Source organism: Catharus ustulatus, chromosome 6, assembly GCF_009819885.2.
Source record: "Catharus ustulatus isolate bCatUst1 chromosome 6, bCatUst1.pri.v2, whole genome shotgun sequence".
NCBI lineage: Eukaryota > Metazoa > Chordata > Aves > Passeriformes > Turdidae > Catharus > Catharus ustulatus.
In genome coordinates, this window is record NC_046226.1 from 18,405,743 (window position 1) to 18,423,339 (window position 17,597).

The following is a 17,597-nucleotide window of genomic DNA, read 5'->3' on the forward strand; positions in this document are numbered from 1 at the left end:
TGCCAAGTTAGGAATTTTCAGGCTAGATCTGTGGTGAAAGCTAGGAAGTTTTAAACCAGCAAAGTAAGAGAGAGAAGTCCTTCTTTAAAAGAGTTAATGTAGATGTAAACAGAAAACTGGAAGTAAGTTAGGACAGCTCTGAGCCAGTCAGCAAGCAGCACAGACAAATGCAGACACAGGCATGCTGCCCTACCTCTCCTTAACTGTCCTTTACCCATGCAAGGACTGGAGAATCCAGTCTTATGCTTTGCCTTCAGCCAGACAGAAAAATTGCCTGGAACTTTGAGGCACTAATTACAATATTACAGCTGAGAGGAGCTGAAGTTACTTAAAGCTGTCATAAATAACCATTTGTGTTGCAGTGAGAATATACTGAACACAGAAAGAAAGAGACCAGCATTCAAGGGACACCCAATTTTAGAAGGGAGATTTAGCTTTTAACTGAAAGCATTGCTCACAGTTTAAGGTATCTTCTGCTTCAAATCCATTGCAGATATAAAGCTTCTTTAGCTTTCAGTGAGGTTCATAAACTAAATTTGAAAGAAATGCCCTTGGCACACTATCATAGACAGTGGGAAGTAAACATAAACTGCATTTGTTAACAGATACTTAAAAGAGTTTCACTGCAAGTAGCTTTTATTTGAACATTGGCTCCAGGAACATGTCACATATGTAGAGTTAAAGATGGGAAAACTATGTAATACTAAATATCTTATGACAAATAAAAAAAAAAGAAAAGCACTTACTTTTCATCTTTTTAGAAGGGGAAAGCAAAATAAAATAATACAGCCTGTGGATCCAAATTAATCCCTTTAAAAGTTTTATTAGAGCTTTAGAGACTAATTGTATGTCATTAACTACTGTGCTCAAAATCCCACATATTCATAGTATAGTAAGAGAAAATGTACTAGAAGATAAACTATTTAGTGATTGTGTAGATCAGACAAATTCTGTCCGTGAACCCAGATTCCATAACTTACTGTATCCACGCCATGAATCCATTCTCTTAATTTTATTGTCAGTGAAAGGAAGCACAAGAAAGACTATGAATTTCAGATGTGAAACTGCAGCACCCCTCATAAAGAGATACCTATAAAACACTGATCAGTCTGACACTTCTGCCTAGACAAATACTCTTTGCAGAGTACACCACACTTCAAAGCAGAGATCACACCATTTTATTTCCCTTTTAGAATACTCCCTCTATAGGCTAATTATTTTTTTCTGTAAAGTCTAGACTTCATCAGCATTTCAAGGCATGCTTAAGAGTTAAACAAATGTCATAAATCTGGAAGAAACACATATATTTCACAGTCCTAGTCATCTTGAAAGCTCTGCACTTAGAAGGACAGTATGATCTGGGATGCCAATGGTTGTCCTTTGCTCTGAATTTCCAATTGCTAAATTTATCACATGCCACTTCACAAAACAGTTGGCAGTTAAACTTCAAGTTATTTCATTCTTGATGTAAATAATCCATGGCAGACAATTAAATACAAAGTTAGATTTAAATGGAGTTCAGCTTGCAGAACAATGTATATTAAAGGAATTATCCAATACTCAGAATTTCTCCACTGTGTTTAATATATGCTATTTTTGCAGTAACACACTTGAAGTTATTATTTCCCTTTTGAATTCTTTTTAGATAAATCATACAAACATCATCTCAGCTGAGCTTGAACTCACTGACCCTAGTGATTGTCCAGCATATCAACTGGCGACATTATTTCTGCAAGCCAGCTCTTCCTTCTCTAAAAATTTTTACTATCAGTTTCCTAGCTCTACACAAATTTCCAATACAGCACGATTCAAGCAACTGGGGTGAGATCTTATCAAATGCAAACTGAATTTTGCCATTCGCTATGAAGTTCAGGTCTCTTATAAGTCTAAATCTAAATTTCTTAACACAGAAATTTTAATTTTTGTAACTCTTAAGAGGTGATTTTGCAGTCATTCTCCACATCCAGTATCAGTAGTATTGTTTCATCAAATAAGGGAGGAATCACCATGAAAAGATGACAAAGTATTTATTAAGGGCTTGAGAGTAAAGCTTCACTTGTATCAAATACAAACTAACAGCTACATGAGGGTGTGTACTTCAGAAATCTGATACTACTTGGCAAAGCCATTAATGGCAAAATTTGGTCATTGCTAAAACCTGGAAATAAAGCCCAACAGTGAGATAGAAATCCTTCAAAGGCATTGCAGAAGAGGCTAGAAGCACTGGATTACCCCAAATCCACCCACCTCTGATGCTTGTATGGGGTCCTCATCCAGCAGACATCCCCTATATACTTCTGTCAGCCACATGAAGAACACGCAGCCTGCCAACAGTGACTGCACAGAACCTGTGGAATGCTGCACCAGCTCTACAGGAAATATCTAAACCTGCCCAGGTAAACCTCCATTTGTGCTTCCTACAGAGAGGCCCATCAGCCTTCTAGGTGGCCCTTGATAGTGATTTTCTTTCAAAGTACCACTGGGGCAGCCCCCAAGGACAATTTAGACACACTGTACTGAGATAACACTGAAAGTAAGTGGAATGCATAATTTTACTCTTGTTCTCTGGTAGGGTATGGCTATTTTGTAATCCTGAGCAATGGTGGACAATTGTAAAAAAACAACAGTTCTGCCCACCAGCAGACAAATAGTAAAACTGGATAAATTAGATTAAAAATCAGGGACACATTTTCAGTTGTAATGACAAATAATTATTGAAACATCTACAAATGGAAATTATGATTTCTCTATTTCTTGACCTTTACAAGCCAAGACTACAGGCTTTTCTTATTTATGTGCTCTATTTACCACATTCAATATGGCTGCCAAGTTCCACGGGATGGAACTTTTGGTCTGTTTAACTCATTGTGTCACACTAGTTGATCTAAAGTCTTTTCACAACTACAAGTTGTGAAAAATGTGTTTTTGATGTGCTTATCTCAAATTCATTACCTCTCATAAAAAAACTCAACAGCTTTTATTATAGAAGAAACTTTACAGTAAATAACTTTGGGGGGGGGGGGGAAAGTAAAATCACTACAGTACAGATCCATAAAGATGCTTTCCCTCTAAGTTTTACCGCTCACCAAATTTAAGACTTGATAAATATGTTAGAACACCTTTCCAAAGGCATAACACAGTCATTAGAATTACCTGAGTGTTTGAATTTTGAGAGTTTATATTAATTGTTTATAACTTTCATTTTCAGAAATACATACTTAAGGACAAGATTTAACAGAAAAAAGAGATAGGGTGATTTTGTGAAAGCTTCCTGTAAAATGGTAGCAACAACAAAACATGTAGGACAGCTTTTCATAGATCTCTGCTTTTTCATAATGTATATGTGTTCACAGGAAAAATTAAGATTTAAATACAGAATTATGTAACAATACGTATTTCTTGATATTTTTGCTTGAACTTAACCCCTTGAAAGGGTAGAAAACCAACATTACTACCAGTCTGAACTGTTGCCTCTCCCTATCTCTCACTGCCCTCCTTACAAGAATTCAAGTTCCACCTAAAATAGACCTATGGAGGTTAACTTCTCAGAATATTTGTTATCCTTCTTCTCCCCCTGCCCCAGTATCAGAGACCTGCATTCCTAAGCACATTAATCCCTGGGTTCAAGCTGCACTATCAATATGCCTTGTGGAAAAACCTCTAAACATATGGGTTGAAAAGTTAGTACTGTTTGAAACCAGGCATGTGTAGCAGCAGCTGTCTTACTTGGCACAGCCTTTGTCAAGTTTTCTGGCACAAGTTTCACAACCACAGACTTCTAATGGCCACTGGTATCAATCAACATGCTTGGACTAATTCTGAACATAGAAGTTTCACATTTCAAGAAGTTTCACATTTTAACAACTATTTTAAGTCAGTAAGCCTGATCTAATACACAGGAACATGCTCACTGCTACCCCAGGGGCATGGCACCTTGCCTGCTTTGCTGCCAGCTAAGATACCAGGAAAAGAACAGTGGAAACTAAATCCACTTTAAGGACAGAACACATTCAGTTGGCCAGAGAGAAAGCCAACTACAGTATCATGTTTAATTCTTAAACACTAATGACTGATTCATGGCAACAACCCCAAAGGGAAATACTCACCTGCTATTCTACCAGTACATGAAGCACATTTTCAGATGTTTTTTAACACTATCTGCAGGAATTCTGTTTTGTAACTCTATGCTATTAATAAATCTTATAGTTGTAAACTAAATTTAACCCCCTGTCCAAATTTCAAAATATGGGGGAACAGAAACTTTATTTGGAATGCAATAACTAGTAAGACAAAGAACACAAAGAGAAAAAAAATAATATGCTTTAGTTGAAGCAATGACAGGCAGAGAACTACTGTGAGAATAAAGGTGCAATCCTCTCATCCTCAGTGACACTATAGAGACACTGCAGATATTCAAGTATATCGAAGTTAAAACTGCGCCTGGATAAATCATGTGTCTCATCTGGAGCAAGAAAGAAGAAACTGTTTTGAAAGTATTCTAAAACCCCTTTTCCATTACTTTTCTTCCTCAGCACATTTTCAACATTCTTACTGTCTGAGCTACTGCCTGTCATCTCCACATAATCTGTTTCACAAAATGACAGAGGAAGAAAAATGATTCTCCAGTGGTTTACCAGAGACTCTACAAATGGTACCTTGCACTGAGCTTAACACCTGAACGTTACACTTGGTTGAATGATTATTACAGTACAGAAATCTGTATTTCTTCATGAACAATGCATAGAACTGCAGGAAAAAAATGCACTCACTCTAATTTTAGGTACAAAATAAAATTGAAATAATTTTTAGTTTCATTCTAAAAATCTAGAATTTATAAGGGTAGTTCAGAAACTGAACAAAGTATGCCTGGGTAGTCTCAGCTTTAAATAACCAAAGTTAGTGAGACCAATAATGATGAATTTGAAAGCAGGTGATTCCCATGGAATTTACCTCTTTGATAACTGCAAAACTTTCAGCCTAAACAGCAGTTTCTCATCTGTTTGTAAAGGAATCTCAGTCAGATGGAACAGCATATAAAGGAAAGCAGGTCAGAAAAAATATATCCCTTATATGCACACATTGAGCAGTGAGAGAAATTCTCAAAGGCTTTTATCAAGAAAGCTCCAGGATTTTTGTCTATGCATTTGCACCAGATACTTAAGATTATCCAATCTCTTGCAGTTGAGAGACTTTTGCCACTGATAAATGAATTGTCACGCTAAGCACAACTAATCACAGATCCACCTCTCCAGCATTCCATTTGATGCAGATTGAATGCATCTGCAAGTAGCTGAAGAACAATGTGAAAGCTGAATAAACAAGCAGACAAAGTTCTCAATTAAGAGTTATATGCTATTGTTACTCTATGCTGGTTCTTTTGCTAAGTTAGTTTTACAGAAGCATTTCAGAATCAACATAGAACAAATACTTACGTTTGATGCTGGACAACCTACTTTTGGGAGCTGAAGAGTCTACAGCTGCTGAAAACAAGAAAAACATCAAATATGAGTGATTCAGTATTTACTTAGTATATGCGAAGCTAGAAAAATGTGGTAATAAACCAACACAGAACAAAGATTAATTTAATTTTTCTCTATTTTCAAACATACTGTGCACTTAAAGTATTATGTTGATATTAATACGGTCACAGGATTTGAGAGATAAAGCTGTCTGGGTAAAACATATTTAAAGGAAGAATAATTACTTAAATGAAGACTCCTTTCAAAAGGTTTCTGTAAATTTTTTTCTGATGGCATTTACCTGCATACCTGAGGATACTGAGTAAGTTACATGGGATAACATTGTGAGTATTGTATTTGTCAGTAAAATGACTTTCTCATTTGCAAACACACAGGGCAATTTTCACAGTCCTTAGAACTTGCTATTACTATTCACTGCAAGATGAACAAAAGATTATGAAGTTTTTGAAATAAAAAATTTTAAAAAAAAAGACATTGTGATCTGAATTTAACTAGAAATGTTCTGTCTTCATTCCTAAAATAATTTCTGTATGTTTGCTGTTACAACTATCACTATGACTTTCAGTTCAGCATATTATTTAATAATTCATTAATTCATCAAAACCAGAATGAAGTCAACACAGCAAAAAGTGCTCTAAAATTAAGGAAGGATCTTTGGTAACGCTTCAGGAAAATATTTTCATACAAAACTTCTCATCTCAGTAACACAAAAGTATTATGAAGTAGCAGTCACATCTCCTTGCTGACATGGGTAAGAAACAGGAAGAATAGTAAACTTCCTACAATCCAGTTAATTCCTTCTTGGTATGAGCCTGTTCTGAGAGATTGAGCTAAATTTAGGGGGAGACAGTTCATTCATATATGCACATTTTTACCTTTGGCCGAATTAATTTTTTTATAATGATACACCATGTGATTTCTGATCAGGTATTCGCCAGGTAGATGTCGAGAGGGGCCAATGCGGAAAGCTGTCAGATTAAAATACATTTGAACATTAGAAAGGCAAGCAAAAAATATTAAAATTGTAAACAGTTATTAACTGCAGTTCAAAGTCACAAACTTCAAAACTTCTTTAAAACTGTTTAACTTCTTTGCTCAAAGGCAGTATTTTTTTTATCAGTTACTATCACATGAAATCATCCTGTCTCCTTTTTCTTTCTCCAATGAGCCAATAATTCAAAAAATAGCTGCAAATGTGGCTGAAATTGTGTGAAAATGTAAACATGGAAACTTCCTGTTTCTTCACTCTATGTTCTTTTGAAAAAAAAAAAAAGTATCTGAGGTGTCAGTACAGCAACATACAGTAGCCCATGTAAACTACAGACTCTAAAGGAACACATTTAACCTCAGGGGTTCTTTAATGTGGTAAACATATACATATATGTACATTACAGCTAATAAAGATGGGACATCTTTATATGTTTGTTCATCTTGCTACCCATTTGTAGCCAGCAGTACAGTCAAGGCAAAACTTACTCCGTGAAAGTATTTTCAGTGATGCATACTAAATATAAGTACCATTAAACTTCTCCAGATAAGCTCAATGCAAAAGTTTGAATAAAAACATTTTAACCATAAAATCAACAAATTCACATAAAAGGAACCAGGCTGACCTTCTGATGAAAGTGTATGTTACTTACCATTACTCTTTTTACGCAAGCGTCCTTTAAATGGACATGCTGGACCACATCTGGGAGTGAAAACTGAGCATCCACACACTTTAACAAAACATCAAACAAAAACCAAAAGTTAGAGAAAAATCCCCACACATATTTTTACAGACAAGATAAAGTCTTTCTCCAAAGAATGTGTGAATGTTTCTAATGGATCTTTTTCAACATCTTATTCAATCCTTTTAAAATCACTGAACTACAAGTGTAGTTAAATAACTTAATCTAAACACCAAGACACAATGATAGTGCTCCCAGTGGTTCAGGGAGCTAAACAGCAAACAGACCATCAGAACACTTTATTCCGAACTTAACACAAGTCATTAAACTGAAGAGAGACACGGACACAATTCTGTTTCCATTCTAACCTCCAATTTGTTTCAAATACAGCAAGAATTTATTAAATTTATTAGATTCAGAATGTTTCCACAGTGACTGCAAACCTTTGCCAATAAAGCTTTTCTTTCCTGGTAAAATATTATATTTCTCTACCATACATTATTACATGCAAGTGGTAATTCACAGTCTAGCTGGATCCAACCTGAAACCCATGACTTCTGGAATTTACAATATGCAGGTGTTGGAAGAATGCAAGTCTTTGGGACGATCTGAATGTTAGATTATAAATTTCAGTTGTCAGAATTTTCTCTGATGATAAAAACCTGCATGCATATATACCTGCAATCTGGATTACAGCAGACAACTGAGAACCAGAAGTGCTTCATTCACAATTGTTCAAATTACCTAAATATTCCACCGTTTTCTGTGCTTCAGAGCCAGGCTGTAATTCCAGAGGGAAGCACCTGTGGTATCGTTAGGTAAATGTTTACAGTACTACCTCTAATTCACCCTTATGTGACAGAATCCTAGAAGGGCAAGAATGATCACTTTAAAAAGACAGACATTGTTCTCTATACAACTGATTCTCTTCAAGTAAGCTAAATGACTATCCCGCGTTAAACAGAAAACCAGAAACCTGTTGCCTTTCCTGTCTTCAGCTGGAGACACAACTGTTCAGCACTGCAGCAAGACCGGACTTTACAATGTTCATTTGCTTTGCATCACCAGCAGATGGCACAGTGGAAATTCTATGGGGAAAACCACTGCCTGCTGGTTTTGTCCTTTACAATTAATTTGTATCCGGCTTGCGGGGAAGGAGAAGGGAGGGAAAAAAGAAAAGCTGCCAAAAAGTGTCAGTCGGGATAAATAAAAAATATTTCTGTACCCTCTATTTTGACTATTGTCATACAGACGGCACAAAATCACTCTTACGGAGAAGCATGTTGCTAATGTCAGAGAAGAAACTGGAGAATTTGATATGTGTGGCTCTTTTCTACCTTAACGAAGGTGGAAAGTACTATCGGTCAAAAGTTTCACAACTATCATTCCAGATTGTTTTTTGGCTTGAATGCGTATTTTCAGGCTGTGTTTTCACAGCTATTTCCACAACAGCAGAAACAAACTGAAGGCTTAGATATGTGAAGAGAATTTTACAGGAGAAGGAGGGATTTTCAGTAATTTACAGTTAATCAAATATAAACCAAGCAATATGAAAATATCTTTGATATATGACACATATAACTATCTGATCTAAATGTTAATTTCATTATAGATGTAAGTGGACTGTCCACACTGAATATAAAATCGGGATTTTCACGCTGAGTGTTCTCCTAAAGTACAGAGGGCAAACAAATTAAATACTTCTAAAAATTTATTTGATCTTTTAGTTCCTTCTATGACACTAAGCAACAATGAAGACAAAACCAAAAAAATTTTATGCAAAATTTTTTCCAGCTAGTATCTAAAGTAAGTAATAGCTACATTATTCCAAAGAGAAACCAAAGGTATTTTGTTCAAATTATATTTTAATTTTAATTTAAAATTCATCCTATCTTTATTTCTGATTTTACAGTATTAAAAATAACAGAAATTGCTGGTTTACTTTGTTTCCTGGTTGTTAGTAGATATGCAGAATTTATGGAAATTATTTTTCTACAAAGCCATTTCAGATTTGGAACGTGAATATGTACTGGAAAGAAGCCCAGTCTTTCATTACCATGTTCTCCCAGAAAAGATTTTAAACACAAGTATTAGACTTACTATTTTTATAACAAACATGTACTTCAGTCATAGTGAATAAAAATTAAATAAATAAATCACTCTGTCATGCTAGCCTTACCCATCACGACTTGCTATTTAAAAGATAATCCATAAAAATACAGAGACCTTACATGGGATATTGGATATAGGCATCTAAATCTAGCACTACAAGACATGAAACCATAACTGTGTAGGGACCTGTGAACACTGTCATTTCCAAAGGGCAACTCCCAGACCCGCAGGTGTCCCCAGCTGTTCCAGAAGAATATGCTTATCACTGTCAATATTGACCCTTTTATGCAGTGGTTTGGTTTTTGGTGGCTCCAGGACTCCTGCATTCCTAGCTCTATAGTGGCCTCCTCCCAGCTGGCAATGCAGAAAGCACCTCTGTCTCTAACAGACTAGAACTGCATCATTTGCATAAGATTTGGGCATTTGATCCCTCTGAGACTGATAAGGATCCAAGCTGACAAAGGCTTTGCAAACACTCTAACCACTATAGTGATTTATAAAGGTTTGGTATTCTTGTTTCTTTCACTGCCAACTCTTTTTCTTCCTTTTTTTTTCTTCCCTAATATCTCAATGCTCTAAATCCGAAATAGTTAAAGAGACATCTTTGTATAATTGGGTAATTCAGGCAACAACATGCAGAAGGTTTCTGCTGTGAATTTCATACAAGTCAAGGATATTTATCATTACCACCCTTAATTCTACCAACCAGTTTTATGATCTTTTCAGTGGGCTTCCTGCTATGAATTAACTCTTCTAACTCTATAAACTAACAGTACACTACAGCACTAATGCTGTACACATGCTGAGGAAAGAACAAAACTGGTTTAAACAATCCCTGTGAAATCCCAAATGACTTCAAGCAGTGATGGAAACTCCTTTAAGTTTATGTCTGACAAGGTCATACCTAAAGGAATTAAATTATGACTTGAAATCCATGTTCCTCTCCTGGTACTAGGAGAATTTTCAAAACAGAGTATCCATTAATTCTTTATGCTATAGAAATTGTTGTATATATGACTACAATACAGAAATACATAAAGACTGATAGCTCAGAGTACATTAAAAGACGAACCTAGTTACGAAAATCCACATTGGATTTAAACTTTATTTAAAGAGAAACTAATTTTTTCTATTTTTAACTATTTTCCCTTCATATTAACATACTTTTAAAAAATCCCCCATATTCTATTAGTAGTACTACTAATGAGCCAGGTCTTCTATTCATGTAGTTTACATCTTTGTACCATCCCCCCTAAACTCCTTTCAATGCCCCTAATTTGCTTCCTCACCCTTACATGTGGTCATTCCTTCCCTCAAACATCCCCTACTTGTTTAGCTGTGGCTGATGAGGTGCTATAGGAACTACAATTGGTCATACAGTTCAAGCTTCTCTGGTTGATAAGTTTAAGCTTATCTTTGGCTGCCTAGATCTTATCCTCTACTTACATATCTGGGAATGAACACAGAACAGGGTGAGTTTCTCTAAAAAATATGTATTAATTTGTTGGGTTTTCTCCTATCCAGCTACTGGGTAACACTGATGCTCCTAGCCTTTACTCACACATGGGAGAAGTTGGCAAATAGATACAGAACGGAATAGATGAAAAGGCCAGCAGAGAGCAGTGACCCTCTCAGACTCCTTCTTTAGGTGAAGAACAGATGAAAAACTGGCAAGTCTCCACTACTAGTCTGCACCTATGCAATCACAAGAGACCTTCAAACATGGCTTTATATTTAGTCACTTACTGAACGGAGAGAGTACTCCATTTTATTTGAAAGTTAAAGTGAGGCAAAACAAGCACACCATAATCACACCTGTATTTTCCTTCCTGTTCTTGCAAGTGAAACAGAAGCCTCTTGGACCCCTTTCTGGTTTCAATGATAACAAAACTCTTATCAATCCTGGGAGTTTTATAAAGTCTCACATGTGAAGCCATCTTTAAAAGAATCACATTTAAGATTTGTTAATAAATGGCAGAATTTACCAGCAGAAAGAACAGTCATTATTATCTAAATTTCCTGAAGCAAAACTCAATGAATAGAGACCCAGGAAATCACACGAATCCAATTTTGAAATAAAGTCCCAAATGTTCCATCTGAATTTTGCATGGGATCATTTGTATCAGAGGCAAATATGATGGGAATGATACTCTCTCTGACATGCACTATACATAACCTCCTAAACCATTAATTAGATGGGTGCTATTTATATACTTACTATGCTGGATTACACAAAAGCTCTTCTTTACACATACTCTCAATGCCTAAGAGTTAGGCCTCTCAGACCTTTAGAATTAACAATCTTACAGTATTTTATATAAATTAAAACCATGCAACCAATATTGTATTTCAGTTTCAAGAGTAAAACCCTCCTCTGAAAAATATAAGGAATCTAATGAAATAGTACAGTAGTCCTAAGCCACATCTGATTAAATAACTCTTGAAAAATTTACCAAAATGTATAGTCACACTATATCTAGATTCTTCTACATATACGGAAAAAAAATCTATTTTGCTAGTATAATCTGGACCTACAAGGATGCTCCCTCTTTCATCCATGAGCACCTATTTCTACCTGGAAATACATCACCAAAACTAATGCACAGCCAGCCTCACCCAGAATGGAGAGCAGAGAAGCCTTGATCCACTGTGCCTCAGAGAAAGCTGCAGGTTATAATCTGGAGCAAAGAAGCTACTAGGGTTAATAGTTTGAACACTGTTCATTTTAACAGGTATTTCACTGGAAGCACGCAAGAAATCCTTGATAAAATGAGACCAATTAGGCATTTAAGTAACTATAAAAATGTAAGTTATTTGCTTAATGGAGTCAGGGTTTTAAGCACATTAAGTGATTAAAACTCACTTAATAGATTATATGACTAATGGTTAAATTAAGGATGGGTTTTAAAAGACTTACTGAGTGAAGGTTTTAATTTGGTAAAAAAGTTAAGAACAGCAATTAACATTTCCCAATTTCAGTTAAAATTATTGTGATTCAAATAAAATTTCTAAACGTCCTTCTTTCTTTGAAGACATAACTAGATTATTTTTCATTTTTCTTGTTGGTCAAAGAAAACTTCAACTTCTAAAAACTGGTGCTACCAAACTAATAATTCACTAAGTTTAATAAGCTGTTTGTTCAAGCGCCAAATGAAGGAATAATAATGGTAATAATAATAATAATAATAATAATAATAATAATAATTAGTCCACAAGTCTCTGTGTTACCAGCCTTTCAGCTCAAGTCAGATTAATGCAAGGACTTCCTACAAAGCAGGAAAAGTTTAAATGAGATGGTATTGTCTATGAACATGCGAAACATTTAAATTTTGTTTTAAAATCCTGGAAGCCTGTGCAAATTGCCTAAATCTAACAGCAGCCTCCATGCAGCAGTAATGATGAGTTCTCCACTGCTGTAAGATAAAAGTGGCACAAATGTGTCACTGATTAACAGTTGGTGCACAATGCTGTTAGGTATTGCTGTTCAGGTATGTGTTTCCACTGACTGTGGGAATTAAACATCCCAATGCAGAAGACTGGATTTAAACAACAAAGCTGGTTTAAAATTACAGTATTCAGATTATTTGAGGTCATACTATAAATCTGTGAGTATATTAACTGACTCCTGAAATTACTGCAGCAAATAACTTCAAGGTTTATACCTGGAATTAGGGAAAAACATGCAGATTAATTCTTTGATATTTCTAGGAGGGTAAAACAGTCTCAGCCTTATTTGAACTTTGACATGACCTACACGCAAATCCTATATACTCCAATAATATATATTAAAAATATATTTTTTCAGTATTCGCACAAGACAAAACAAGGCCTGATACGAACAAGTGTAAAATTTTGGTTCTTTCTTTAAAATGATAAGGCTAAGTCTGAACAAGAAACTTTGCACAGCATACAACCAGGACATGGAATAGCGTATCCCACCTTTTCTCTATTGAAGTTTTAGATACAACTCTTTTGAGAAACCATCAATATGATGTGTTCTCCTCCTTTCATGAACTGCAAGCAACCCAGTGGCTGTTCTACCAAGTTTGCTCAGGCACACAGATTTCCAGCTCAGCTCAGTGCATTAGTCTCTCTGCCTGGGCTAATCCTCGCTCTCTGTAAGGATCCTTCCTGCATGCCTGAGAACCCCCACACTGGACTGTTCAGCCACCCATTTCTGCCTCCATTGTAACCTCCTATGGAGACAAGCAATGCCTTCCCAATTTAACAGACACACAGTAATTCTTCTCTACTTTTGAACTTGTTAAACAGAAGGCACTCAAGCAAAGCTTGCTGCAACCTGAATGACATTTAGATCCTGTATCTTATTTATTCCCTTTTTATGGTCAACAGACAATTGCCATGCTTTCTGATTGTCTAGAAAAGTATTTTGACAAATGTACGAATAGTGAGAAAAAGGTTATATTTGCCATAGAACTGCCTTCACACAAGACAGCATAAAAGTTAGGTGCACAAGACCCTAGTTTTTGCTCTGAATTTCATATTCCCATATAGTATTAGAATTTGTGTTCAAACTGTACTTTGATATCAGACATCTTCTTAAGCGGCATCTGTCACTGTCTCCAAAGATTGGAACTGACACTGAGATGCAACACAACAGCCTAACATTATCCCAAATGGCTCTGATTTTATGCAGCGATGTCTGATCTTGACATTACAGTGCAGCACTGAATAATTCCTACCATTATCTTACATTATGCATGTAGTCCAGTTCATATCTAAAAATGTATTAGGTCTTTTCCAAGAGCCACAGTTGGCTCACGCAAGCATTTTTGCATGTCTGTGCCTTTTTTTATCATGAATGACGAGTGCCCCTAGGACTATTCATAGGAACAGGGCACTACAGCAGCCTACGGATGGTTAAATGCGGGCAAGGAATCATTTTGTTAAGACCTTTAAAACTTTTGATTCTTTTATTTTTCAACTACACTTGCATTAAAATCCCACCAAACCAAAAGACTTGGATCTACAACCAAACGCCGTGGGATGCTGTACACGCAGGGTATAATCCATTATAATCATTAATGAATAACAACTTTGGAAAAGACGGCTCCAGAAGACGAAAGTCGACCACGAGAAGAAGCGGGCACAGAAATGGGCCTGGCCAGCGCGGCCGATCCCGGCAGCCTGAAGCGCTGCCCACAGCAGCGCTCGATGCCGGTACCGCGAGGAGGCTCCGCGCGATGACGGCTGTAGGACGCACAATTCCGGGCCCCGACTCTCGGAGGGTTACAGCCCATCACAGGCTGTACGTGCCCCCTTTCAGAGCCGCGGCACCTGCCTCTTTCCACCGCCCTGCCACCACCCCGCCCGCTCCCCACGCGGAACGGACGGGCCGGCACCGCTCGGGGCGGCCGCGTGGGCAGGAGCGAGGCCAACCCCGAGCTCCGCTGCAGCAGCCACGGCGGCTCGGGCCGCCCCTGCCCCACCGGCTCCGTGCCCGCCCACACACGCCAGCGGGGAAGGCATAGGCGCCGCCTGCCCCCAGCCCCGGGCGAGACGGGCCGCGCCCCGCACCCCCACGGCCGGCAGGGATGGGGGAGGCCGGAAGGCAAACGCGTCCCTCGGGCTGCAGCCCCCGCCCTGCCGCGGGCAGCGCTCCCCGCTCCTCCCGCAGCCGCCACCGAGCCCCTCGCACCTTGGTTCCGCCTGCCGCCGGTCTGGGTCTTCAGCCCCATGCTCCCGGCCGGGCCGGACGGGACAGTGCCGGCCGGGGCTGGGCTGGGCGGCTGCGGCGGTTCGTCCCGCGCCGCGGGCGGGCGGAGCGCGGGGCCCCGCTCGGCGTTGCCATGGCGGCGGGGGCGGCGCGGGGCGCTCCCCTGGGCCGTGCCCGCCCTCGCTGCCCGGGCCGGGCTGCCGCAGGGGACGGGCCGCGGAGCTTCGAGCCCAAAACCTCGTTCCTTGCTGCCCCGGGAATGCTATGGGGGACAGGCCCTCGTTACCTAAGCCTTTTCCTTGTAACTTGACGGGAAGTTGAAGGATAATGGATGCCCGGGAGAAATTAATGGCAAATTGCTGATATTTCAGGGAGCGAGTGACAAAACGAGAGCCCCGAGCGCTCCCAGTGCGTTACACCGAAGAAATAAATCTCAATGTCTTTGAAAACGAACAACGCCTTAAAAATGAACTACAAAATAACGTTTTGGAAAGCAGCCTTTGATCCCCTCACTGATTAATGTGTGCATGTCGATGTGCTGGATTTGAACTTTCTGAAGAAGCAATAGGGCGTTTACAGTTTGTCTGTCAGGTTGCTAATTTCCCTAATGTGAAATCTCAGAGGCCTTTTGTACTTTCTCACTGACCAGCCAGGGGTACTGCAGTCCCCTCCATAGCTTTTCACATAGTTGTCCCACATGGAGGGACACTCCATTAGCTAGAAATAAGTATTAATTAAAGGCTAAATACAGTGTTTTGTGTGATTTGCTGCACTTCCTTACAGGCTAGAAAAATTAATTTGAATCATAGCAAAATCAAGCGGATGTTACTTGAAAACAACTTTTCTTCATTATTTCTGCCTCAGTCAATGCTTTCACTTGGTCACACAAATATACATGCTGGATTAAACCTGTACTTTATCTACCCCAGTACTTTCTGTAGACTCTTCCAAATACTTCAAAAAGGTTTTCAGTAGTATTCTGACTACTGAATGTTGTGATGTCCCTTTTAATTTTAGATACACTTATTAGCCATATGAAGTACTCCTTCGATGTAGCCTTAGTTTCTATGCTTCATGTTGTAGTGATCATTTTGGAAGTCTAATTCTGTTTTCTATAAAATCATCCTTAAATGTAGTTGGATCAAATTTTTGTGGGAGAGGTCAGGGGAGGGAATATATGCCTTGGAAATTCATTGGTCCTCCATCTTCTTGTGGTCCTCTGTCTTTCTGACTGCTTTTTATATAAAAGCATCAGTTGCTGTGGCATTTCAACTACTGTCAATCGTAAAGTCACAAACAACTTCTTGTCAAATCAAGATAATTTGATAGCATTTTGTCATTTTCCTTTATGTCTCTTGGATTTGAGGTCAATGTCTTGGAAGATATCTGCCAGGAAAAAATTACAAAACCGAAAAAACCACAATCCAAGAGTTTGGGTATGGGTTTTATTTTATTATTTGTTTTTGTTCATGTGTTTGGGTTTTGGTTGGGTTTTTGTTTTGTTTTTGTTTAATTTTATTTGGTTTTGTTGTTTTTTTCTCTGAAGCAGATTTTGTGCAAAATTAGAGATTTGGGGAAAGGGCTTCTGGAGATTAGTTACCATTGTTCTTGTCTTTCAGTCTCCAGTTTATACTTTGATACAATTCAGATCATTAAATTTGTAGATTTTAAAGGTAGAGACAGTCTTTAAACAGTCTCCATTACAGATACCTGAAGATACTGGAGAGAATGAAAATAAGTGTACAAGATAAGAAGTGTACACAGTAAGTGTACAAGTGTACACCTCTACATGGTTGGCCATAATACTCTCTACTAGAGAGATCATGTCACAGAAAACAGTTTCTCTGTTTGCTTTTTCCAAAAAAACATACAAAAACATGCTGCTCATAGTTAACTTTCTATACTTTTTTAAGACTTTTTTTTGGTTCTTTTTCTGAATTCTGAATGTCAGGTTCCCAAATACTCAGTGTGTAGTACTCAATATACAGTGTTAGGCTGTTCTGTACAAACCCATATGACAGATTTCTCATAGTCTCTTCCTTGTTGTTCCTGTGCTTTTTCCCACCATACAGATAATTAAAACACATAAATGTAAGTAAGCATTTTTAGAAATATTCCCCTTGTTTCTAGGCAACGCTGAGGGAGTGTAGAGATTTCCATTTGTTCCCTCTCAATCAGCAGTCACAGCATCATAGAGATGTCCTGTCTCTGAAATTTTTGAGCACCAGTGGCAACAAATACCAAAGCTTTATGTATTTCTAATTGGTCTCTCTTGTGGGCCTTAGGCCTTTGGTGACTTTTGGCCCCCTTTGGTCTGTGAGTGTACATATATTTTGAGCGTAATTGAAAAGTGACGCAATTTTATAATGGTGTGTACATTAAGTCCCATAACATGCATTAAACTTTTTTTTTTTTTTAACAAAAAAAAGCCTTAACAAAAATGGAATCAGTTCTGGATTTTGATCCACTCAAAAAAGTACAGTAATAAGTTATACAGATTGCTGCAGTTGAAGAAGCAATAACATGTCAAAACCTGTAAGATTTCTCTTTTCCAATCTGGAAAAAGGAAACATGGCAATCACTGTTGCTGTCTGTCCTGTTTAGCAGGTATTTTCCCCTTTTCCTTAGAATGCATTACAGCAGAACATGGTTTTAAAG

General features: G+C 37.9%; 1 protein-coding gene across 4 annotated transcripts in view; it reads right to left on the reverse strand.

Annotated features, from left to right (window-relative positions):
• SPATA7 (spermatogenesis associated 7) overlaps positions 1–15,029 on the reverse strand; it is a 34,046-nt gene extending 19,017 nt beyond the window's left edge. For 2 of the 4 annotated variants that reach the window (XM_033062746.1, XM_033062744.1), the window contains exons 1-4: positions 14,922–15,029; positions 7,121–7,198; positions 6,356–6,448; positions 5,433–5,480 (exon numbers count right to left, since the gene is read on the reverse strand). In XM_033062746.1, the coding sequence (XP_032918637.1) occupies positions 5,433–5,480; positions 6,356–6,448; positions 7,121–7,198; positions 14,922–14,961 (259 nt within the window). In that variant the 5' untranslated portion in view covers positions 14,962–15,029. The remainder of the gene's footprint in view (positions 1–5,432; positions 5,481–6,355; positions 6,449–7,120; positions 7,199–14,921) is intronic. The other 2 variants (XM_033062745.1, XM_033062747.1) reach the window with 2 other exon arrangements.
• Positions 15,030–17,597: the final 2,568 nt, after the last annotated feature.